Below are 26,319 nucleotides of genomic sequence, written 5' to 3'. Positions count from 1 at the left end.
ATTTGTTGATGTTGTTTTAGCCCTATGGGGCTTCAAGTGATAATTTTCATCTTTATATTCTTGTGCGTATATGCTCCAATGTGTTATGAAAATGACCCAGAGTAATAGAGAGATTCCAGTGCTTTCATGAATAATATGCAAAACTAGATGCAAAACTCCCAACATCCCAAAGAGAGAGATAGAATTTAAATTCAAAAGAACAGCCTGCCTGAAATACTTCCCAAAAGCCTACAGAAACACATTAATAAAAACAGCAGCCAGAGTTGGTGATATTCACAAAGCAACAATAACAATAACAAAAAACAAACAGAAACAAACACGCATACACAAAAAAGCACACCAGTTTAAGCTATTGTAACAACACTAGCACAAAAATAATATTTTATTTTTCACTATAAAGTATTTTTTCTGATTCTGTGCAGCAAGAGGAAATATTAATTTTGTATTCCACCAGGTTATGTAGCAGTGGTGATGCCACACCTTGACTTCTGTGCTCAGTTTTGAGCCCTGGGGGAAAAAACCAATCAACCCATCACCACCACCACCAAAATAGGAAGCAGTGATGTCTGTATTAACCCTTGTCTCCATCAGGAAATATATTCAAAATCTGGTGGGAAGGGTTCTTCTGCTCTTGTCACAAATTTCAAATGAATGCAATTAAAAAAAAAAAAAGTCTAGTATGGATAAAAATATACCATGTTTAATTAAAATCATATTAAATAATCAAAAATGAAACACTACTGATATAAATGTTAGTAAAAATAATAATGTTAATAATTTTATGGCGGAATAGTAGTAACATACATAAAATTGCAATTAAGTACAATAAGAAATTACGTACTTCCTGTGTTAGTGTCAGCCTTGTTTGCAACAATTAGCAAATGAGACTTACTTGCTGGTTGTGTTTTCAAGCAGCCTTTCACTGCATCTCCACAAAAGAATTCACCACTTACACACTTGCTGTTTTTAAATGCTTTTACAGACACAGAGACATCAGTATAAGGTTCTAAATCAATACAAGTAAAGTTGGTCTGATTCATGGTAACGTTGTCTTAAAAAAGAAAAATGAAATTAAGATTTATGCATGTAATCTCTTGCACCTCATCAGAGTTATGCAAATCCACTGTTATGCACTTCCACTTTAATTACTATCTAAATTTGACATTTATTTTCTGAAATAACATATCAGGCTCTTTCTTTTCAAAACGCCATCTTCCAGCACGTTTCTTATTTTGAATTAAAGCTCACAGACGGAATATATGGTCCCAGTATAATGGGGACAGACACATCCATCTAAATGTAACACAGTCTAAAACAGCATAGAGGAAGGGAGTGAGAAGAACCTGGATTTATTTGTTTAAACATATATATGCAATCCTGTACTTAGCACCCCTGACTTTTACATACATAATTTTTCCACAGAAGGCAGCCCCCTTTTTGCACTTTCTACCATTTCAGTAAGCAGTCACAAATCTGTAGTCCTTCTTAAAAGTTCAATTCTGTTTATCATCCTTGAAGGAATAAACAGGTTTAGTGCTGCTTTAGGACAACCTACCCACAAAGGTTCTTAGCCTTTCCCTAAAAAGTGGTTTTTTTCCTAGGGAAAAATAAAAATAAAAATGATTCCACTTTCTCACAGATTTCTGATGTGTTAAAAATTAGAATTCTAAATAGGAATGTATCTTCTCAGTAAATATATTAACAAGCTGTAGGTGCATTTTCTGAGGCAGAGAGTACTGTGCTAAAAACCTATCAGGTAACTGATCCCATCGGGACATTCATATTGCAAGACACATGAGAACTGAAGTGTGACAGATGATGTCCTGAAATGATAAAATGATAAAATACACCACATTGTTGAAGTGGAGCAGCTCAACTCAAAGAAATGTATAAATACGTTTGTACAAACAATATGTTTAATTGTTTCTACTGGACAGGTTTAAGAAATACATTTGGAAAATGCATCATGCTCAGTGCTTTGTAAATATTAAAATATGCATGCAATTATTCTATGACAAAGGGGCAATACTTACATTTAACAGTGTCATTGCACATCACAATATAGCCATCTACATGGTTTTCTGATGTGTTGGCGGGTTTCATCCACGTAAGTGTTACTTTTGTGGCAGTAGGATGTACCATAAGATTTTCTGGTGCTTTTGGAGCTGTTTGGAAAAAATGTGACAGGAAGAAAAAGTTTGAATGAAAGTGCAAAATACTCCTTTTTATATCTACTTTGATCAAATTAAATTTCGTTAAACAGTACACAACATACCAATATTATTTAACATTTTGCATAGCACATTTCCTTCAGAGAAATTATACATAATTATAAAGAGAGTACATACAAAATCATAAAAATCAGAGAAATTTCATAAATTTATTAAATTTGAGACACAGATGAATACAGCAATACCATATATTCCTAAAATTTTCCAACACTTCCAGTTAAAATGAAATATTTTAAATTCCTTACAGTTTTAACCATATGTATATTTTTTTTATCCTGAAATTTTATTAATAGGTTACATGTTTTAGGGTGATTTTCTGTTAATTCAGAAAATAAAGCTAAACCATTTAGCCATCTCCAAGGGCAATGCTGTAGAAAAACGTGTCATTTTCTACTGAGACATTTTTTGCAATCATTCTATCATATCTTTCCTCAAAACCCAGAATTCAACTCTCGTTTCAGGCTAGGCCTGCACCTTCAAGTGCTGGGCAGCCTGGTCTAGTTGTTGGCAATCCTTCCCATGGCAGGGGAGTTGAAACTAGATGATCTTTAAGGTCCCTTTAAAGTCCCAGGCAATTCTATGATATGATTCACTGAAACCTGCTTACATTAAGCCAAGTTCTCTCCCTTAAAAAAAAAAAAAGTTAATCTCTGAGTGAAGGAGAGAATGGCTTCAGACTGCAGGTCTGAGCCAGGGGCTAGAAAAGGAAAAGACAATTGTGACTATGGTCAAAAAATACAAAGGACGTGAGATGGGGGTGGCAGGAGCTGGCAGAGAACCTGAGACTGGCTGAGCATAATGTCGAACAAATATCTTCATCTTCAGGAAAAGAGTGGAATTCCTAATGGGTTTTTCTAGAAATATATGGAACGTAAAGCAAAAATAAGCATTATACTTACCATCATAATCTGTGGTTATTTTGATATCTTTGGTGAAGTTCTTTTCAAAAAAATGTACTGTAACACTGCAGTTGTACTCACTGTCTGATGATAAAGACTTTAGAAATATGGAGTCATCAATTAATTCCCCAGTGTATTCTAAATTTGGATTATCTGCGGACACAAAAATGTCTTACGAATATTTTTCACAACTCTAAAAGTACATAGTATCATTTTAAATGAGATTTGCTCTTCTGTGTTTAATCAATATCTAGAAAACTACAGAAGTACCTCAAACAGAAAAGTATACAAGCTCACACATAGACTGAGTTCTATGTGCTTTTGTATCAATTCAGTTTCCATAGATCTTTATTTTTCATCACTAACACTCCCTTGCTTTGAATTTCCAACAGTTTAAGTATAGAAATAAAGCAATTCATGGCAGAAACCTGAAGAGTCGCAGCTTCTTAGAAGCTCACCCATCACCATCTTCAGCTCCCTCAAGTGGAAAACCTCAATCCCAGGACACTGAAATCATAGACCTTATTCTGAATTGGAAGGGACTGAGAGGATCATGGAGTTCAATTCCAGTGCAAAATAAAAAACCATATATATCAGAGCACTGCTGAAACACTTCTTGAACACCAGCAGACTTGGGAACACGACCATTTCCCTGGGGAACTGTTGCAGTGCTTGGCTATCTTATCTGAGGAGAACTTTTACCATCAACTAAAACCCCCAGATCTCTGTGTGCAGGGCTGTGCTGCAGCAATTTGTTCCCCAGACTATATGAGCTTGCAAGATTACACAGTTCCAGGTGCAGAATCCAGCATTTGCTCTTGTTAAATTTCACAGTTAGTGACTGCCCAGCACTCTATTCTATCAAGATCTCTGTGCAAGGCAGCTCTACCATTATGAGAAGCAACAGCTCTTCCCTATTTAGTACCATCTGCAAACTCAGCCTGCACTCAATGCTTGTGTCCAGATCATTGATAAAAACACTGAAGAGAACATTCATCATACATTTTTCTGGAACGTGAGGATATATCCAGCATATCTTCTGCATAACATCAGTTGCCATTGAACCAATGTTTCCTCAGACTCCAAAGCTGGCAAACTCCAAGACCAGAGTGCCTCAACTCTCACTGTACAGGAGCCTGCAGAGCCAACTGCCTAGGCAATTTGCAAGGAAGCAGCTCACAGCAGACACTCAAGTCTCTGCTTCTCACAGAGAGTTAGAGGAGTGCAACTGATAATGCTCAAAAGCTCTCACTTTTCCTTCAGGCAATCAAGCAGGAGCTCAAAAGCTCCTTATGTCTGCAATGTGTGAAGCTGGGAATCTCAGCAAGTGAGCTTTCTGGGCTTGAACTGTCCCCACATGTCCTGCAGGGCACGCAAACCCCAGAGGGCAGTCTCTGACCCTCTGACCTCAGAAATTCTGAACAACTCTTCCCTCACACTAATACAAATAATTTAAATCTGCCAGACTCATCCCAAAACATCTACATTGCTTAAGAAATAATAAAAAACGATCAGCATTTAAAATATGTTAGATGTATCTTACTCGTTTTGCAGCTAGCAGTCACATTGGGACAGCCATCTTCACAATCTCTACATAAAGAATGTAAAGGCAATGTTGCAGAGTTGTTTCCAACGCATGAGTTATTAAAAGTGTATCTTTTTTCATCTAGAAAAATTAAAATTAAATATCACTGTGATAATAGTTGTATATATTGATTTGTTATTTTATATTTATTTGTTTTGCAACACGAAGATTCAATTAGCACAGAATAACATGCAAAGAATTTAGAAGCTGAAATTGAAAATTAAAAGGTGTTGATGAAATAAAAGACAATGTTGGCATTCAAATAAAAAATGAAACTTTTAATCCACCGAAAATAATATCACTAATGAACAAAACCTCAAGCATAAGTAATAGCTTTCAAGTACTCAGTGGCCCTGTTACTGCTAGCCATGCTGTATGTGGCCAACACAGATGAAGTTCATTTTTTACATTTACAATAAGAAAAGTACATTTTTTACATGAAAACCTCTGTCAGAGTCCCTGAAAAGGCAACAATAGATAAGAAAGACCAGTACAGCTGAACTACCATATGCCAAAAATGAATAAATACATAAATTAAAAAAAAAAAATTAAAAAGAAACTACTAAAACCCATATATACCTACCAGGTGGAATAGTAAGATACATGTCGTTGCAATTATCAGATCTAACTGTATATCTTTTGCACCACTTAAGCACTGCTGTGTTGTTGCTGGCACTCACTTGTGAGCTCTCCCCACCTTTCCCCAAAATATAATAGGTTCTGTTTCCTTTGAGATTCTGTAGCGTAACTTCAGCTAAGTTATTCTTGTCTACTATAATCACGTCATCAATATCGTTATCTAAAAGAGAAGGAAAAAATAGTCAACCATAATTTTATGACAATTTTTAAGAAGTATTAAATGCTTTTTTTGGCTCTCCATAGCATCATACTTGTTTTAAGAACTAGAAAATATAGGAAAATTAGTTGCTTTTTTATACTTCATTTTTATTTTTATATAACTTCTACCTTAAAAACAGTTTAGTTGAAACAGAAAATTTACTTAGGAAAATACTCTTTTAAATTGTTCTCTAGTAAGGAAACCTAAAGAATTTAAAAGATTAACATTCCAGAACAACTTTTTTTTTTTTTTTTTATTACTTAAAGCACCAATTGAAAGCTAAATATTTTATTTTGACACATTGAATCAATTGCTTGAAGAGAAATTTAAAATCTTCTTGTTCAAAACATTTCATAGCTATCTAGTAAATATCAAAAGCCATTCCTGAAAATCAGAGAGTGGAGTTATTTCAAAAAGAGAGAAATCAACATCCAAGCTTTGGATTTACTATGGCTACAAATTGTGTTTTGCAGCATGTGATTATCGGCGTGATGGGGGAAAATTAGAGAGGGCCTCGTGAGATGAACGCAGGTTCTTCCATAGCCCTGAACAGCCCAGTACAAGGGCAGTTCAGCAGCTCTGCGAATGGAGATGAGAAGGCCAGAAGAGTTAATAACTTTAGTGCCCATCTTCCAGAAACACGAGACAGCTCAGATGGTCACTAATTTGTTTTTGTGATCAGCTTTCTTTGAGTTTACCGATTTGCTCAACCAGTAGGGCTGAGATGAATAAGGGGCTTCTTTCTTACCACAAGATTCTTTTGCTGTTGTAGTACTTTCTGTAAGAAAAGAAAAAAAAAAATGAAGGTATGCTTCTCACAGAGAGTTAGAGGAGTGCAACTGATAATGCTCAAAACTCTTCAATACATTACAAATATTGTAAGTCTACTCACATCTAAAAAAGGGAAGAAAATATCAACTACCTACACACTTCTCTTAGCCAGTTCTTTCAAAGATGCATGCTTCACCATCTTCAAATGGTGTCAAACTGCTTCTTCATAACATTACTCCATACAAACTTATACCAGAATATTCCAAATTCACTCATTCTCTGTGATATAATGAGTTATAACAGCGTCCCAAAATACATATGCTATGTAATGCCTAACTGACAGTTTCTAATATCACTAAAGAAACACAATTTACCTACTTTATGCATAGCTACTCTTTCTGAAAACAGATTCATTCAACATTACACACTAATTTACAATTACTTTAATACTGGTATATCCATAAAAGGAATTAAGAACCAGAGTATAGGAAATCTGTACAGAAGCTCAAACAAAGAATTTCATCCTGCAACCAATTATTTAAAATGCACTAAGGTAAAAGTATTATCCAAAGAGACTGAAATCTGAAGAAAGGCCCTGGGGTTGTGTCCCTCCAGCACTGGAGCCACACGGCTGAGCAGTGCCCCTGCTACTCTTCATTCACTCAGCAAATAGTATATCTCATGTCTTGTGCTATTAATAATATTGCTTAAAAAAACAAACAAAAAAACCCGAGAAGTTTAATGCAGTTGTATTTTTAAAGTTTGATTTTAAATAAATCAGGATTATTTCTCTCTAACACATTTTCTGTGCTTGCAGTATCATAATTGTGACAGCTGTGTGCAAGTTTGTCACCTATTGTGCTAGTGGGGATGGTCTCAGTGCTTGCTGGCATGGTGACTGGTGATGTGGTGCTGTGCAAGGATGCTGAACTGTAATAATCTGTAAGGGAATAAACAACACATCAGCATTTAAGAAGTAAAATTGACTATTGCATATGGCTATGTCACCAGTAAATATCATACACTATACTTCCTCCTCCCCCTTTATTTTTTGTAAATCCAGGGTTTTTCTAAGTTAGAGAAAAGTGCTGAAAGAAGGATCATGCTAATTTATCCAGTAAAAGAAAGCAGACTTTTAGGAATACACCATTTAAAAATGAATTTTGCCAAAGGAGGAGGCCATGCTTTCTGTTTTTTTGTTGTTGTTTTTTTTTTTTTAATGCATAATCCAGGATAGAGTCAATAGAATACAGTACAATAAAAACTGCTTTAATGTTTGTGAACAAGGAACTAAAGCACAGTGCTGTGCTCTTACAATAATACACAACTATGAATAGTGCTTATGCTCCTTCAGAAACAATAATCCAGTTGGGTTTATTTGGCAGATAAGATACACTGCTCATGATGTTACTTACTGTTAGCATTTACCCCATTGCTTACGAACCACTGACAAGTTCTTCCTTTCTCATAGGTCCATTTGTGTGGTTCTTGCTTTGACAGCAGCCTCATTCACCAGAGTTACAATACTACTGAGATGACTGCGAGACTTTTCCATCAGATACCAGATCACAAATACTATTGGGCTCTTGCCCCTATGCTGAATTGCAAGTGCCTGTTCTATCTGATAAACCACAAGGTGGAAAAAGTTACCCTGAGGTCAAATAACTCTGTTTTTCCCTACAGCTCCGAGGGCATTGCATGGCACCTGAAAGAAGTAAGCAAACCTGATGCAGGCTGATGAAAGGCAGTGAGAGTGTGTGTGGTGAGGGCAACAGGGCTGCTATGCTGCGAGTGGCTGAGTCCCGTGGTCGGACCGGAGCCTGTGTGCGTGGAGAGGTGTGTGCTGGCTGCGGGAGAGGAACCTGTGGTGAGAGGCACAGCGTCAAATGCTTTGGAGACATTAACTCGAGGAGAGACACAAAGCTCACACAGCTCTGCTGAGGCAATGTGAACTTGGTAGGAATCAAAGATACCGTGTATGTGCAAGGCTCACGGTGCTGGGGGGAACAGGAGGCAAGAGAATATCCTGCAAACGTAATCCATTATGGCACTGGTTGCACATCTTCCATAATACATGCTGAGTTTAAATATTCTCAAGTACATCTTGTTTGATATTCTACCCTCTTAAAAAAGCATATTTCATTTCACCGGGCTGAATGAAAAGACATTACACAAGATGACAGTGAGCAGGAAAAAGGAAGAAGAAACCATAACTAAAAGGAGTCAACAATGTTCTGTAATTTAAATTAAACATTTCTTACCTGTTGCTGCTGGCTGAACTCCTTAAGAAGAGAAAGAGAGAGAAAAAAAGATGTAAATCACACTTTCAACAAATGATACATAGTCAACAACAAAAACAATAATAAAAAAGAATAATTTCTCCTATCAGCTGAGCTTTCCCTGGGGAATTACTTATTCTAAAGTAACATTTAAAGACATGTAGCAACAACAAGGACCCCAAAACATCAAGCATATAGTGTATGAACTGATACTTTCACATTAAAGTTCCATTTTCCTGAGTCTTGAGGGAGTCTGTGCCAAGCAGCCTAAGGGATGGTCATAGCTTCAAGGAAGGCTGTGATGGATGCCAGCTCAGCTGAAACAGAAGAGCAGCAGAGCCACGGTCCCAATTTCACGGTTACCTGCAGCGGTGCTTGGAGGTGAGAATGATGTGGAGCGTGTAGGTGTAGGTAACGTAGAGGAGAGAGAGCTGGCAGAGGTCAGATTATCATTTCCTTCTGCGCAGTGAGAAAAAGATATCATCAAGTGAGAAATGCATGAAGGTGAGAAGCTCATCTACATTAGAAAAAGACTGGAAGTTTGTATGGCTTTCTCTAAGTAACGTTTCTTAGGACAGAAGATACTGGACAGTACTGAAATGGCATCTTCATAGTTTTCAGTGTATTTTGCAATAACAAAAACTAAAACATTCAAAATCTTTCAGTTCATCACAAAGCAGTGTGTCTGAGTAATACCAACAAATGGAGCTAGACTTGAGTGAAAGAAGAATGAATTTATTAGCAAGAAAAACACCAAGTTTACTTCTTTTCTCAAGGAAAACCTTACTGGTATATAACCCCCAACTACATGAAAGCTAGAAATACTCAGTATTACTAAAAGCCCTTTAATTTTACTAATACTCATTCCTATATCCCAGCACTTTTCCTGGACCACCCTGCTGATATTTAAAAAACTCTCCTGAAAGCACTAAGTTAACCTCTTATAAACCACTCCCTGATTTCAGCTGGAAGCTGTGACTTTTTCATAGCTATGATAATAAACCTCAGCTTAACACTTTGCTTTGAAACTTTGACCAAAACCATTCTGGATTTGTGTAATGCAATATCAAGAGAAAGACAAAAATAAATGACAATGGCTGGGACTGTGAGAACATCAACTTGCAGGAGCATCCACCATAAAACAAAAGTTTGTCCTCATCACTGTATCTTTTGCTCACTTTGAGGATTAGAAGGCTCCACTTTGAATTAAGAAACATAAAAGCCCTGCTCAATTCCTGAAGAAATCTCTCTCTAACACAATTGCCATGCTTTCAATATCTAGCAAGCTTCCATTTGTTCACACGCTTCTTGCTGTAACTGTCCACAAACTGTCATCTCTCTTCTGTCACTTGTTTTTTTTTTCTTTTCTTGCCCTTTTGCTACTAGTTCTTCTCCATTATATTTCTGTTAGAGTTAAGAAACAAAAATGTAGATGATCTTTTGAATCATCAACACAACTTCAGCATCTGAAATCTCAGGTAAGGACTGGAAATTTTGTTAACAGCAATTGTACAATCTAGCAATATAGATTAAGTTGCCAAAGAACCATGTAATGCTAACATATAATCATATTTGCCGTAATCTATTCAGCCTCCAAGTAACTTCATATTTTTTAAATACAGTATTTGAAAGCTGGCAATTAGTCACTTTCAGTGTCATGGTGTGATTTGCTTTCTTCAATCGGCTTATCAGCAGAAGAATCAATTATTCCCTCTTCTTCCCAAGCCTTGCCTTGCTTCAGTGCATTAAGTATACTTCATGCCTAAAATTTACTTTCTGTAAGCATCTGTACAGATTGACTTTCAGTTTAAAAAATAATAATAATAAAAGGAGTTGAAGTATCACAAAGTGGCTAATGAAACGATTCAAAATATTTTCTAGGTATTTAATGGAAACGCGATGAAGGCAAAAATGTATAATTAAAGATTCCCTCTTTTGATTAAAATTGAGTAATATGAGCAAAAACGTTGTCACAGTGCTGTAATTCAGGCTGTCTCACTGATTTCCTTACAGATCCTGTGAAAGCCATTTTCTTCATTCTTTCCCTTGTAAAGTTAGGAACGATGATACTACTGTAAATACAGTTTCTTGCTTGCTCATGGTGACAGATGCTACATGTTACACACAAAGAACTGATGAAGTTTGGAGGGAGATGACAGAGGAGATTGTCTTGTCCAATCTGACCTACACCAGGGTCAGCTAGAGAAGATCATTTCTTAAAGAAGTCTGGAAAATAACAGTCCTAGATTACCCTTTTTACCTTGGAATAAGCACTGGCATTTTAAAGAACTGCATGGCAATTTTGTGTCATTCTGAGCGGTTTATAAATCTCCTGTTCTGTGATTCAATGCTGTTATTTATCATGGCAATGGAATAGGATGCAGTTAATAAGAATTCAATAGGTGGCACCAAAACACTAAAGAAGTCCTTCCAAACAGCAAGGCATAAACTTACAGAGAGATCTTAGACAAACTGAAAAGAGAACTCAGCAAACAAACTGTAATACTCCAGTATGAGTGAGCATGTTGACAAATTAATTTACTTTTCTCTAAACGTCCCACAGTTGTCAAATACGTCTGAGCCAATCTCTGGTTAACAAAGTCCAAACTGTTTGCTCACACTTGGATTCTAAAACATGTCTCTGGAAACTTGGAGGCTGAAATCTAAGAATATCTTTAAAATTAATAAGGATGTTCAGCCCACCAAAGCCATGCCAAGCAGTATGAAAGTCTGATGATCACCAAAGTGAGCAAGTTGGTCGGGGTTTAAACAGGAAATGCTTTTCTCTCATCTTAAAGTGCATCCATTAAGAAGCCTTTTTTAAGATAATATATAGAGGATAGCCTCAGATAATCCAAGTAAAAGAATTAAAGCACATAAAAAGTACTAAAATGCACATGAATACTTCTTTTGCCTTCCCTTAATTCGGCCACTGTCTTGTTCCTGCTGACTTACCCAAAAGACTTATGATCTATCAATAGTGTTTGAGCAGTTCTAGCCTTGGCCAGGTACCTTGCAAAAAGATCCCACCAGCACCTGCCAGCAGATGGGCAGCTTGGCTAACTCATTTGGTTCTCTTTTATGTCTCACTATCAGTTGGCAGACAAGAGTACAGCTGCTGCTTAAAAGAAAGGTTTTAGTTGAGATGACAGTGTCTCAAAGAAATACTCCTAAACTGGATGAGCTAATCATGTTTTCTCCTGAAAGCCTGAAGGCATTCAGGCCCTAAGATTGAAACATGGGACTATTATATTTTGTGTTCAACAAGAGTAAACAGAATAACTTTGAAAGAAACCAGGCTACAAAAAAAATAAACCCGACAACCACAAACATCTTAAACCCCAAGGAGAACAAGGTGTAAGGTCACATTTGGAGACCCAGGAGCAGCTTTGTCACTGCTGCGGTTATGACTTTGGACCTCCTGCAGTGAACCATGGTCGCACTCTTCTAAGAAGTTAATGTTTGTTGATGTCCTCTAAGGAAAGGCAGAATAAAGTGAAAACACTTCACTTGGAAGAAACAAGCAACTCAAGAGCAGACAGCTAAGGTCTAGGATATGTTAAAAGTTAGCGCGCGTCAAGGCACAATCTCTTTAAGCAGAGCTCTCCAGCTTCATGTGCTTGTGTGTAAGTAAACAAAACTCCTATTACATAAACAGAAGAACCTGCGTTAAAATCCTGAAAACTTAATGTTTTTACGGACAAAAAGACTCTAAGTGAAGCACATCTCCTATCAAGGAAGGTTGAGGGAGCTAGGCTTACTTAGCTTGGAGGAAGGCTTCAGGGAAACCTCACTGCAGCCTTCCAGTACTTGAAGGGAGCTTTGAAGCAGGAAGGGGACCAATCTCTTACAGGGGAAATAGCAACAGGACAGAGAGGAATGGCTTTAAACTAAAAGAGGCAAAATTTGGGTTAGACGTTAAAAAGAAATTCTTTACTTAGAGGGTGGCGAAGCCCTGGCACAAGCTGCCCAGAAAAGCTGTGGATGCCCTTTCCCTGGAGGTGCCCAAGGCCAGGGCACTGGTGCTGTGGGCAGGGTTGTGCCTGCAGGCAGGTCGTACACAGGTCCTTTGGTGCACACAGCTCAGAGAAAGGAAGAAAGGAGGGTCCCTTTCTGCTGACAGTGCATTTGGCTTTTTATCTAGGGTGGTGCCACACCTATTGGCTCTTTGCATCCAGCTGCACTCTGCGTCTCTGCTTGAGCTGGGGAGAGGCAGAGGAAGTAATCCTCTCAGCCTCGTGTCCGCATCTGGGCTCCTCTGCCGGGAGAAGAGCTCAGTAACTCTGCACAGCTGCCACCCTCTCCCAGGTGCTCTCTACCCTTTGGCATATTGGACAGACCCCACACCCCCCACCTGGTAGGGCTTCAGACAAAGCAGCCAGTATAGCACCAGAATAGGTCTTCCTCCTTTTTACAGTTTCAGCAGAGGCAGGTTCTTCACGCCTGCACTGAAAGTAACAGGATGTGGTCTTGTTCAGATGGAGTAAAGCTCTCTGAGGGGGTCCTATAGCAAAGAGCGCAGACATTAGTCAGCTCCACTGCAAGCCAATCCTAAATTGCAAAAAAAAAGAACAGTTCCTAGTGGGAGGTGAAGGGTGAGTAAGGCAAGGAGCCTTACAAAATGCTGCCAGCCGCCCCTCTTTGATTTATTTTTAAACTTCAATAGGGATAGGATGTAATTCACACCTACTTTAAGGCTGCCTTCTGCTGCCAGAGCCGGCTGAGGAGACATTAAAGTAAATGAGCATCAGGGCCAGAGATGTTACTGCTTCTTTTGGCCACAAACACAAAATAAAGAGATCCATTGCTACTTTATAAATAAACCTGGGAAAACCGATGAGTAGGCTTGCAAACACTTAAACGTCTGAGTATTTCTATACCACAGAGGATGCCCCAAATTCTAAAAGTAGAATCATGTGTGCCAAAGTGCTTCCACAGTCAGAGTGCAGAACTGCTCTTCAATCTTTACCATTGTGTCTTGAGGATGCAAAATAAAGCTGTTTCTATTTTCCGGACAACTTGCTGCTTTTTGAAAATTAACTAAAATAAAGACACATACAGTTCACACAAAAAAAACACATGAGATTTTGCATGCTTTCAGTTATAAAGAAAATAAAAATTAATCCTTCAAATTTAACATGTAGAAACTTCTCAGGAAAATGGGGCAATTCAGATAGATGGTCCTAAACAAATGCTAAGGGTTTTGTTTGTTGTGGATGGAGACACGAAAGCACTTGAAAATAATCCATAACCCTAAATGATAAAAAACTTCAGCAGTCCTAGGAATGCAACAAACTTAAGGGAATTAAAAGTAATTAAGAGTTAGAATTTCTATTCACACAGGAAATATGATGTTTATTTTCATCTGGAACTCTGGGATACAAATTTGGAATTATAAATTTTAAACTAAGAAAAATTCTTAAGTGTTGATCATACATTGCCAATCATATCCTTTTGGCATCAGGATGTACGCATTCATTCTGACTCTCCAAAGTGATAATTAAACTAAACAGTTTTGGTGTGAGTTTCTCAAACTGCTTCCTTTTATACAAATCCATTAATTGTCCCCACTGTGGTTCCTTACAATACTGCAATCACAGTTTAAGAGTGTGATTCTGACAGCTCTTTCCTGCCACACATATACCTCTGAGGAACTAAAGGTTTTGTCCTTCCCGGGACAGGAGAACCTTTGCTCAGACCTGAATTCCACTGCAGAAGGCACAGTCTTTCAGCAAACCGTGTCTCAGGAGTAAGCACAGGTCTGCACACCAGCTAAGTATGATAGGATGCAGTACTGTATTTTTAATGAAAATTGACCTTTAAAATTAATGCTTATTCTTGCCTTGCCAACCATTGCCATGACCTTCTTGCTCTACACCTTCCAGGATGGGAGCTGCCTCTATCCTTCACAGTTCCAGAGCCAACCAGATACACTAAGCAGAAGGCAATGAATTCAAATTGACCAGAAATCAATACAAGGGCAGGGGGTGGAATTAAGAAGAATTTATAGCTGGCAGATACATCAGGGAACACAGTGTTGTAGGCTCAGGAAAGAGGGGGAATTACAAACATCAGAGTTTGTCTGCATCCACCAAATTAATACCAATTATAAATTCTGATATCATACAGAGCTTCTCTTAAGGAAAGAATAAGAAGAAAAGTGTAAGAAGAAAGCTGGAATATTTTTTTCCTCAGCTCATCTAGCTAATCTGAAATCTTTTTTTAGTCAAAAACAAATTTCTGATTCTAATTTACTTTTCCTAGAGAAAAAAAATACAGGGATAAACAGAATTTTCCCTCTAGAAATATTGATTTTATGGAAACATCTGTTACAAACAATATCTGGAGTCTGACAAAACCATAAATGTGGAGTAGAACATAACCCAAAGGCACTAATTCAAATGCATTTTGCCAGCTGCACAGTTCTTACAAACTAATAAATATCTAGGAAGATAGTGCATTTATCAGGCAGAAGAAAAGCATTTCTATCAATTGCACTGCATTTCAAATGCCCTCCTTGGTCTTCATAGGAATACTTTAGCTACAGTAACCCACTTGTTCGACTGCAGCTAACGACGCCTTTGCTGCTCTGTGGTTTCTCTCATGCTGTTTACTTCTGTTTTTCTTCTACAGAACCCTGCTCAAAAGGAAGAGGGTGCAGCATACTGTGGCTTTCAGCTTAAGCACTTCCAAATGGTGAAACTGTGTTACCATAGCACCCACATGCTCAAGCAATCAGACCTATCTCAGTGCTAAACCACAACTTCTCTAGTGCAGTCATGAAATTTCCCTATTAAACTCCTTTTTGCCAAATTTGCATTTTATAATTATTTTTAGTCGTACATTTAATTGTATCATTAACACGATACTGCTGAGGATGCTTTGCACGGAGAATTTGTGATTATGTGAATTGCCTCCAGGAGGAAAAAATATCAATTGCTGATGTAACAGTTCGCTGTGAAGCGCTGGCTACCATCCACAGTCATTACGAAACACCGATCCATGAGGGATGTAAGACTGGCTGTGATATTTGCTTGGCAATTTTGTGATACGTCCAAAAGAAAAGATGCGCTGTTTGTGTTCCCTTTTGTATATTTTCAGTGTTTGAACTTGTACAGAGCCAAGATCCTCTGTCAAGAATCGGTACCTAACTTCAGTTACAACTCTTCCAGGTCTGCTGTCCCTTCCTTGATCTTCTTTTTCCAAATTTACTGTGAGCAGGAAAAAAACACTTGGTCCAAATTGCTGGCTTAATGATAAAATCCAGTTGTGGAAGTGCTGAGTGCACATTGCTTACGGCAAGCAGAAGAAAGAAAGGATATGCACCTGTGGCACCCTCAATTCCTATGTTGTAGTTTCTGTGTTGTTGTTGTTGTTGTTTTTTGCTGTTGCCACTTCTGTTAGTCTGTTAGTTCTGGGGAACTACTGAACACAGTTAGAGGCAGATCAGATCCCAAGAGGTTTGAGCGGAGACAGAGGCTGCAGCTGAGAAATCACTACTGGTGAGAGTGTGAGGTGAGGGCAAACTTCTTCACCCTGGACCATCTCATTGGACCGTGGCTTATCTAAATGTCTGCCTTCTCCATCCACCCTCTGCCCCGCTTCAAGATAAAAGCGCTATCTTGTATCACATATCTCTCCAGACTGCAAATTGCTTCTTATAATTTTGTCAGCAAAAGAAAATGAATGAGCCCTGAAACTGTTTCCCTAAACTATTCCTAATCAGCTCAGATATCAAACCATGAACAATTTAACATAATATGAATTGCAGCATTTTGACTGCTGATAACCTAAAGTCAGCTAACATCATAAACCTCCTGTATGTTAATATGAAATCCTTGGATCAACAGCTCTGTACCTATTGGGAATGTTGTTTCAGCAAGTGAGTTTCAAAAGATGTGGCCAGCAATTTTAAAAAACAAATGAACATTTCTTTCGAGAAAAGAGACCCGTCCATGATCTTTCCTCTATGCACTAGTGCTTTTTTTCTGATTTGTTGCTGTGTTAAAGACTCAAACAACTATAACACAGCTAACAGGCCTGGGGGTGCTGAGCTACAGAAATAAAAAGTTGATTTTCAGGTGCTCTGAACATTTATTTCTCCATAACTTTTTTTAACATTAAATGTGTATTGCATTCAGTCGTGAAAGAGGTTTAGATGGAAGACTAACTTTCAAAGTAAGGTTGCTTCCTCCTATTTAGCATTAATTTATAAAGCAGAAATATTTTATTTATAAAGCAGAATTAATTAATCTATCACAAAAATAACTACTCAGTGCCATATTCTATGGATGCCACGAAAAGGTTCATTTGGACAAGGTGGACAAGAGGAACATTTCTTGTTTTACAAAAGAAAAACAATACACAAAAGTTGAGATAGGTGTTCACACTTTCTTTAAAGAAAGTCTGTGCTACAATCAGGATCCTCAAATGACAAACCACATGCCTGAAAAGCCCCATACTCGCTAAATCCACACACCTGAAAAGCCCCACACTGCCTAAAGCCAGTGGCCCTATTGCATAGCAGAGCAGTGCATAAGCCACTGCTCCATACCTCTCATGCACAGCACTGCGCACCACTCCTTTGCCTGCACAGCCTCAGCTTTTGAAGGATCCTTATGTAGAGCAGAGATTTATGAATCAGAATAAAGGGGTTCTACTGAAACCCACAAAAAAAAAATAAAAAAAAAAAAAAAAAAATCCAGTGATCTAGCATTCACTTTCTTGCTCCAAGATTAGTAGGACCCTCAGCAGTTCCTGTGCCCCAAAATCCCAGTGAGACATCACCAAGCAGCAATGCTCCAAATTATCTTCAGACAATTCCCATGACCCAGATTTCTTCCAGCATCAAGAAAGATCCTAACCAGCACTGACTGATAGATGCCTAGCTTCTGTTTTGTAAAAAGATAGAGTACACTGAGAAAAAATGTGCAGCTGGCTCACTGGAGAGCCATTCCCATATCAAATGCCTGCTAGATAACTTCCTTACTGCCCTGGGCAGCAGCTGCAGCCAGCAAACATCATTTCAAGAGAGAGAGATTGCACTCGGTCACCAACCTCTTTTGATTTTTCCCCTCCAGACGTTTAGGCCATAAATGACCAGCAAAGCCAAATGAACACCATTTATCAAACACACAACTGAATAAAATTTTTGTTATTCATAAAACATTATGATAAATGGAGTTCACCAATCAATAGCTAAGTCAACTGTGCACTTGCCAGGTTACAATTTAAAGCAGTAAAACACAGTGTTATTAGGAAGTCTCATTCAAGGATCAGATTCTACCACTGTTACTGAAAAAAGTTAATTAGTGAACCATATCAACATCCTTTAGAAAAAATGTCAGTTAAGAGCTATTTATACACATTTCCTATGGAAAACCACATGGAATTATTTTTCTTTTTTAAAAATCTTATTATTGAAAGCAGAAATTAGTCAAACTTCCTATATTTGATGGGTAGACCTAAATCCATCTTGCATTCAGATACCATAAGGAAAGTTGGGACTAAGTACTACCCACTGATCAAGCTGGTGCTTCAATTCCACATTTTATTACTGCATCAGTGGTCAGACACGACTTCCACCTCTGTAACATCATCTGCAAAGCACAGATAAAGGCACTATCCTACTAAGATGGCATATTGTTATTAGAAGCTCACTAAGAACCATGAAGCTTGCAGTCAAAGGACCTGACGGTGTTAAAAAAAACAGTTATGCCCACACCTGCTCAATGGCATGGAGAGAGTCATAACGCTACAAAGACTGAAACACTTCGAACTCGAGCTCCTCAGAATGCCATGTATGCCTTACAAATTCTCACACTTTCTCAAAAACTATATTGCAAAACTTGTGCTCTGCCTCTTCAGGACAGGGAGCCAGCACTCAGGAGAAGAGACCTGCACCTCATGTCACACCAGAAGCAACGGAGGTGAACAGCTTACAGAGCAGCACTGAGCATGCACAGCTCCTCCTGGAGCCAGTAAAAGCTTTGAGTGAGAGGAGCTTCTCCATTCCTCTTTCCTTCTCTTCTGGCTTATTTGGTTGGTTGGTTGTTTTTGAAAGTTCAGATCATCAATGTTGGTGTCCAACCATGCCAGCATTCTAAATCCATCCTTTTCTCTTGCTCTCAATTTGCCGTTTTCATTAAAACAATCATGGCACGTGAACCTCACTTTTAAACAAGCAATTTATCTGAGAAACATAAGAACAAGGAGGAGGTTCATACTACTCCACCTTCAATTCTCTGATGACCATTCTTTTCGAAAAGACAGTGCGAGTTGAAATTTTCAGGAGATGAAAATACAGGCTCAGAACAGGACTGCACTGGGCTCACAGGGATTGTGGTGCCCCAAATCAAGAAAAGAACCTGTGAAACCTAAAGCTCACATTCCTCTGGATCTGAACGAGACTAATTTTAGCATTGTTTTAAATAATTCAGGAAAACAGGAACACAACCTACATTTCTTTCTTTGGTGTGTAGCAAGTAATTTTTAATAGAGCTTCATAGATTTTTTTTTTTTTTTTTTTTTTTGCTTGTTTTAGATTATAATTTAGTCTAAAAATGTTAAGTGAGTAGTGTGGGGAAGATAATTAAAATCAAAGATACTAGGTAAAGTATTCTAGAAAAAAAAAAAAAAAAGGAAATGAATTAATTTAGGAAAAGAATTTTATGGACTTCCCAATGTATAGGGACCCAGAGAAAGCCCTCAGGCAAAGCCAAGAGAACATCCAATTTCGTGCTCCAACTAATTTAAACCCTTGCTATAGAGACAGAAGTGTAAAAGCCAGGAAAATTATCAGACCTTTAAATATTTCTGATGTCTAATAGTAAGAAAGATGTACGTAGTGGCACTACACATCTCACAAGTACAACTCCCACTTGGAAGTGAGAGGTCAGAAAAGCTACGTGAGCAGTAAAGTGAGTAGCAATTTGTATACACACATACACAGATGGAGCAGTTTGGAAGGAGCATGTGTAATGTCTCCTGCGAGGACAGGTGGAAAAGCTGACACAGAAAGACACAGTATGTGCAAACGTGGGTAAGATTTTACTCTTTGACGGTCTATACTTTTCCAGCCTCTGGCTGAAACAGTGATGAATTTACCACCACACGAGCTGGTAAACTAAATGCTTTTTCCTTTTTAAGTAAGGGAATGTATCAGAAATTCTGAATGTATCAGAGATTACTGAACATCTATAAAGCGTTGAATATATTTGCCTAACAAATTTGATTATATGAACAAAGTAAAAAAAGACAAAATTTCTGGCGGTAAATATTCATTTCCACACAGAAACTCATAACTGACTTCAATAGGAATTAAGGCTGCAGTTTAAATTAAGATGAGGTTCTGAATGAGGACTGTTACGTTTGTGGCATAAGCATGTGACACATCCCTAATAACACCTGAGCAACAAATACAGATGGGCTTAATTCAGCATTCAGCTCTGCTGGCTAGGGAAGGCATGAGCCTTTTCTGTGCTTGGTGTGCCTAGACCAGCTCCAGTGTGGAACTGACGAGCGTACTGCAGGCTGGTCTGCACCAGATGGGCACGCTGTTAGGAGTTACTTAGATAAACTGAACTGCAATCAAAACCCTGCACAATCTACAGCACCCGCAGCCAAACTTCATCAATTCATCTTCACAGCGACTAAAAATTCCAAACTTCGTTCATATTGAAATTATGGAAGATGATTTATAACTGTGCCCAACGTTAGCAGAACAATTGAGACCGCTATACCCAAGACTGAAAAAAGCTGCATCTTTTCTGTTTGGACTTTTTAAATTAAATAAGCATCATACCCAAAAAGAAGAAATCTATTAAAAAGTAAAGCACTGTCTACTGAATTCCTGTTTTACTGCACAGAATGATTTTGTAAGAAGCTCCATGATCAGGAATACTTGATGTTCTGCTCAGCGTAACACAGAAATTTCTATTTTATAAAACAAAAATGAATTAAAAGCTGTCTCTTCATTTTGGTTGATGCCTGGGGCAGAGAGCTATCCCAAAGGAGTAGGGTTTCTGAGAATGAGAACAGAAATTGAACTTCTATGAAAAACTTCTCCAAAGGTCACAAGAAAACAAGTTGCCATCCTCCACATGGCTGACGGGGAATCCAGCCACAGTTGGCCCGAGCTGGCCCTGCAGAGTGAGGGGCTGATGGCTGAGCGGGATCCCACTGCACTGGCCTCACAGGTCACTTCTCACTTGAGACCAATTACCATCTGACTCTGCTTTTCACCCTGTGATTGTGGGTATAAACTCCATGAGGAATGCCAGAGCATCTGCTCTCCAGGCAGCAGCGAAGGTGCCTTACCTTGTGCAAAAATAGCACAATGGCTTCATAGCCAATTGTATCTTGTCTTACAGTTTTAAGTTAGTGGCAGTTGCTAATGAAAAACAACTTTTACCTCATCAGTGCTAAGGAGCGTTGGCAGCACATTACCAAGTGTGGTTATAAGAAATCTGCTTATGGAGCTAGCTGTGTTACTGTCTATACAGGGAGAACTGAGAAGCTAGTTTTGGTGTTTACCCATTATTCAGTCCACAGTTTTGCTTGCTCTGCATCTGATGGTTTGGTAGAGAGTTAGAGCTATCATAAAGTAAATAGAGCCCTCTGCAACTCACCAGCTCATCAAGAAGTGGAAGAAGAATTTTGAGAACTTTACCAGAACAAAATTGTAGTAACTTTGTCCAACAAAATGTCTTCATGTGGTCCTTTCCAGGCCATGTATCAGTGCTAACACTTAAAATAGTGTATGACTATGTGCTAATATACTAATGGCCTTATACAAAGGGTTCATGGATAGCTGTAGGTCTAACAGGGCTCTGTTGTTTTGTGCACATGCACCAGCCTACGGTACTGTCCGTTGGGAAAACTAAAACTGCAAAAGCCGTATGTGTTCTGTTATTTCTTGCCATGTTATTTTTTTTTTTCTCCCCAGATGGTTTCTTCTCTGCTTCTTCTGGAACAGTTTCAGCAACCTGCCTCATTGGTGCAATGGCCCCCAGTGCTCAAGGGGCTGATCTCTTCCTGCCTGGCATAGTTTGTTTTCTTATCATCGTGAATCTGCTCAGGTTAAGCTCATCTCCGCCTTTACTGACAATGTCCCCACAACACAAATATTCCCATCTAAAAGATGGCTCAGCCTTCTGTTACGTGATTTAGATCTGGTTGTCCAGCAAGCCTGAGACATGGCCATAGTACTCTGATTATCCTCTTAATTTTGAACAGATTTCACTGGGGGAATATCATTTGACTTCAGACAGACTTGCAAGCTTAATGAAAATTTGTTTCTTCTCAGAAGATAACCAACTTAAATTCAGAGGAATGTCCAAGTTCACCCATTCCATTGTTCCAAGCTCCATTTAGTCATATACTATTAAAGATAAAGAAATCTAATTCCTACCTCCATTCCTGTTCACCACTAGAAAGGAAATGTCAATTTCCATTAAGTCTGAAACATTAGAAGTGTGTATGTACTCCAGAAATAGAAGACAGTTGCAATTTTTTCACTGTTTAAAGCTGGATAGTTTATGAGTTTTGATCAGAAAGAAGAAATGACACAGGAAATAAGAGCAAATAATGGTTACAGATGTACAAGAAGAGCCAAATTAACTACCATTTACAATTAATATGGCAGACAAGTATACAGAATGGAATTTTTCTCTTCCTCTGACACCAGCAGGAAAAGCCCAAGTTGCATCAGAAGAGCTAGCTCACAGGGTTTGCTTTCCACTATATGCAGCAAATCAAGCATAACTTAAGCACCATGGTGTTTTAGCAGCATCTGGAACTAATGGACTTCTTTTCATTTCCTGGTAAATGGCTGCCTGCAAGAACTTTATGGTATCACAGGATGTGGGTGCCTTAATTTTATCTCTCTTTTGCAGCGTGCTGGTCTGTACTTAGCAAACTAGTTCTCAGCTTGCATTTTAAGCTAGTGCTTTCCCGTTCCCATGGCAAGGCTGCCTGTCAACCCACAAATGAGTAAACTTCCTCACTGAGGTAAGCTGAATAGTAGCAATATACAAAAATATTAATGCTTCAGTCTACACTTGAAAACACAGAATTCTGCAAAACAAAATTACCAGAAAGAGTAATTGTCCTAATGACCCACTTTTCATCTTCAGCAAATTTCTTTAGCTACAGAGTACTACAACAGCAATGTCTACAACACAAGTCTCATAAAATATCATAGTATGAGACAGTTATCATCTAATAATTAACAATTTCTGGTTTAATTTCCATGAACATTACACTCTACACAGAAAATCCAGAGGTTCTCCTATACTAGAACTATTTGATTTGCCCAGTACTTTGCACAATGTACTTTTTCCTCTCAGTACAGCTGTGGCTTCTCCAAGTCGGTACCCTGGCTAACTTAGTCGTGATGACCTCCTCCACACTACTGCCAGCAAGGGACAAAGAGCTGCAGCACCTTACCAAGAGCCACTCAAGTAGGTAGTAGGCCATGATAACTAGAGATTGAGAAATAATTTAAGAAAATGCTTACAATCTGCTAATATACATTAAAATATATTGAATATGTGATTTTTTTTTCAACTATGCAACAGCCTATAGACTAACAATGAAATATTCCACTTTCTTTTCCCAGTTAGCTAGCAATGCAATTGATCATTACCAGAAGATTATTCTTCCAGGCAAAGGCTTTCAGATAAACAGGTTTCAGGGCTGGTGCACACTATTGCCTAGGATATCTATTCCCTTTTGTGGTTTTGTCCAAGAAATACCCCTGCAGACCTGCTTTTGAGAAAGTTCATAAGTCAAAAGTAGATATACCAGTTCAAGATTAATTCTAAAATAAATGTACTATATTTTCCTTCTTCTAATCATATTTCAGTCAACACAAACTGTGACAACACAGACAAATAGCCCATTATCTGTTATCTGGACTAGGTATCTGGTCACTTTTTCCCCACAGTATTGTTCCTTGGACCTTTGAAAAAAACTTTTATCCGTGAGACAGCTGTTTGAGAAAGATATTGGAACTTGAATATTACATGAAAGCTTTTTAATATTACTATTTTCTTTCAGATCCAAGTTAAAAGACGCTTTCAAAGACATCAACTGAAGCAAAGTAGCTAATGTTTCATTGCTTTCATTATGCAGTCTTTCCAAAACTCCCTTTGTATTTTTGGGGGGATATGGCTGGCATGGAGTTAACTTTCCCCACAGCAGCACATGTAGTCAGAACAGCACTGTCACACCAGCATCTTGGCTGCTGCTGAGCAGAGCTGGTGCAGCAGACAGGCTCACTCCCACGCCCCCTTACCACACAAGGTGCATTACGATGGGGGAGCAAGAGGTGGGGAAGAAACACAGCCAGGAAGGTTCTAAACAGATCATAGCATACCCTGTGCTGCACGATGACATGTTAAAAAATAAATTCTGGGGGAACAAGAAGAAAGGGAGATGGTGATTGTGGAAGTACAACTATGTGTATTGAAGTCTGCTTCCCTAGAAGTGGCTGAACATTGCTTGCAAATGGGAAATAGAGAAAAATTCTTTTCCTCCTTTTGCTTCCACAAGGCTTCTCCCTTTCCCCCTCTTCCCCCAGAATTTAGGCATCAAAAAGCGTTAAGTATAAAAGCGTTAAGTTTAGAAAATGAAACAATTATTTCTGCCTGCTTAACAGATTTACAAATGTTAGAGAACAGCAAAATAAGCCGGTTGATTTTTATGAATTTTCTCAGATAGGTAAACCATAAGTACCACTGAAAATAAGGATATTTACATAAAGACATACAGAAAGTTCATTCTGATAAATTAATAGTCTGTTGACAGCACAGGGCTACTGCAACAGACCTGGCTGTGTCCTTGAAATGCCTCTGGCCTTGTGAGCCAAGAAAGTGGCAGGAAATGGATTTTGCAGATTATGAACGATTCTCATGTCTCCAGAGAATCCTCAAAACTCCCCAAGATACAGAGAATGTGTACAGCATGGTTTAGACCATGTTTTTTTCTGTACTGTGCAGAAAACTCCTATCCCAGTATAAAAATTCTAAGGAAACTTTTTGACTTGCTCTATTATCCTCAGAGCAAGACTTCACATGTAAAGAAGACATGAGCTCAGCTAATGCCCACCAATTTGATTATTATGTCAATAAAAGCATCGAAGGCAATACTAAAAATATGCACTAGTAAAATTGTAAACACTGAACTTCTAAATCATATTAAATATATATTTTTTTAGGCAAAGAATCATCAAAGAACTGGAATCCAATAAGCAGGTACATAAAAAGAACTGTGTCATAAATACAGTGAGCTGAGAAAGCAAGCTAGGACCTATTTGCAGTCAAACTGGCTTCTTCTCCAGTAACTGCACTGCGAAGCTTCTAGATGGAACCTATAAACAAGAAACCAACATCCAATACTTCAAATACTCCGCATCAGGTGCTGTCAGTCATTCCCAGTATTCTTCATTATGAGTGAAATCTCCCGTCTCAGTATGGGAAGGAGTCATAGGGGTTTGGTTTTGAGTTTGTTTTTGAGCTTAAAGCTTTGAAGCCCTTTTTGTTCTGAAACATAGCATTACAGTGAATTCTGTGACAGATCATTTCCCTAACGATCATGCTTCCTGCAGTGAGACTTGTCATCTGCCTCTGTACTGCACCACCACTGCAACCACGTCACATCATAACATTTTCACCCCCAGTGAAAACGCTATTATGTGTGCTCAGATTGACATGCAGACAGGGCTCAAAGAGATGTATCACTCTGACCTAAGGCACAGATCAGGAGTGTTCTTCACCAGCATGGTTGAGCTGTTTTGGTTTTGGATTTGAATTTCTTTCACAAGGAGAGTAGAAATCACCTTTAAAAAAAATTCACCTTGCTAAGACCTACCATTATAGTCCTCATCATCCTAATTCTTGCTTGCACTTGCCTCCAGCAGTACCACAAAAAAATCCAGACTATGACATTAAGTACACTTATTGAACGGACCAATGCTGCAAAATGGCCAGCGTTATTTGCATTATTATTTCCCTGCTCTTAACTTACTCTTTGCACTTCTCTAACTTGCTTATGGCTGCAGAACATTTGCAAGGCACCACTCTTTGATCTTACCCAACTGTCCAAGCTACCCTTTCATTTGTACTCCAATTTGATGCCTCTGCCTGAAAGCAGGCAGAAATTTTCCTCTGGATCCGACAGCAGCCTTCTCTCAGGAAGAAGGACTTTCCATGGCGTCATTCCCTGCTAGCCTTTGCTAATTTCAGGAACAGTTCTTGCAGCTGCCCACTTCTAGAGTGACAGTACTTTAAGAAGAAGGTTAAACCAGGATTTCTGCAGTTGGCTGATAAACAGAGTTTGCACGATTTGGCTGACTGGCTTCTAAGACACGTTAAATGAATTGATTATTTTGCACATAAATCAGTGTTAGACATGTCTGTCTCTCTGCACTGTTCAGTATTTTTTTGCTTGTTTGCTACTTTCTTTATAAAAATGAAATTTACAAGCAACTTAAAAGTTCTAAGTTTTAAAAATTGTTCTTCATGTGTTTTTGCTTCTCCTTTTTGCTTTTTCTTACTTGGAAAAAGTTCCAGGGTATTTCTTTTCAACCATCACCACCTTCCTAGATGACCTTTTGGATGTCAGCACTCTGGACCTATTCTAAAGCCTTCAGCGTGCAGGAAGAGTTACTGCTTTTCTAATTAAATACATAAAACCACACACTATGAAGAACTAT

General features: G+C 38.4%; 1 protein-coding gene across 10 annotated transcripts in view; it reads right to left on the bottom strand.

The window, feature by feature from the left end:
* PTPRC (protein tyrosine phosphatase receptor type C) overlaps positions 1 to 26,319 on the bottom strand; it is a 59,718-nt gene that overhangs the window by 19,931 nt on the left and 13,468 nt on the right. For 4 of the 10 annotated variants that reach the window (XM_042874027.1, XM_042874026.1, XM_042874028.1 and 1 more), the window contains exons 3-12: positions 8,967 to 9,062; positions 8,586 to 8,606; positions 8,049 to 8,186; positions 7,178 to 7,264; positions 6,302 to 6,331; positions 5,299 to 5,514; positions 4,674 to 4,796; positions 3,131 to 3,283; positions 2,034 to 2,165; positions 893 to 1,051 (exon numbers count right to left, since the gene is read on the bottom strand). In XM_042874027.1, coding sequence (XP_042729961.1) covers positions 893 to 1,051; positions 2,034 to 2,165; positions 3,131 to 3,283; positions 4,674 to 4,796; positions 5,299 to 5,514; positions 6,302 to 6,331; positions 7,178 to 7,264; positions 8,049 to 8,186; positions 8,586 to 8,606; positions 8,967 to 9,062 — 1,155 coding nt within the window. Of the gene's footprint in view, positions 1 to 892; positions 1,052 to 2,033; positions 2,166 to 3,130; positions 3,284 to 4,673; positions 4,797 to 5,298; positions 5,515 to 6,301; positions 6,332 to 7,177; positions 7,265 to 8,048; positions 8,187 to 8,297; positions 8,522 to 8,585; positions 8,607 to 8,966; positions 9,063 to 26,319 lie in introns of those variants that run through there. The other 6 variants (XM_042874031.1, XM_042874030.1, XM_042874036.1 and 3 more) reach the window with 6 other exon arrangements.

Source organism: Lagopus leucura, unplaced genomic scaffold (genome assembly GCF_019238085.1).
Source record: "Lagopus leucura isolate 7727_CA_CO unplaced genomic scaffold, USGS_WTPT01 Super-Scaffold_100009, whole genome shotgun sequence".
Lineage (NCBI taxonomy): Eukaryota > Metazoa > Chordata > Aves > Galliformes > Phasianidae > Lagopus > Lagopus leucura.
The sequence above is the reverse complement of the archived record's forward strand: the minus strand, read 5'-3'. Positions and strand labels throughout refer to the sequence as shown.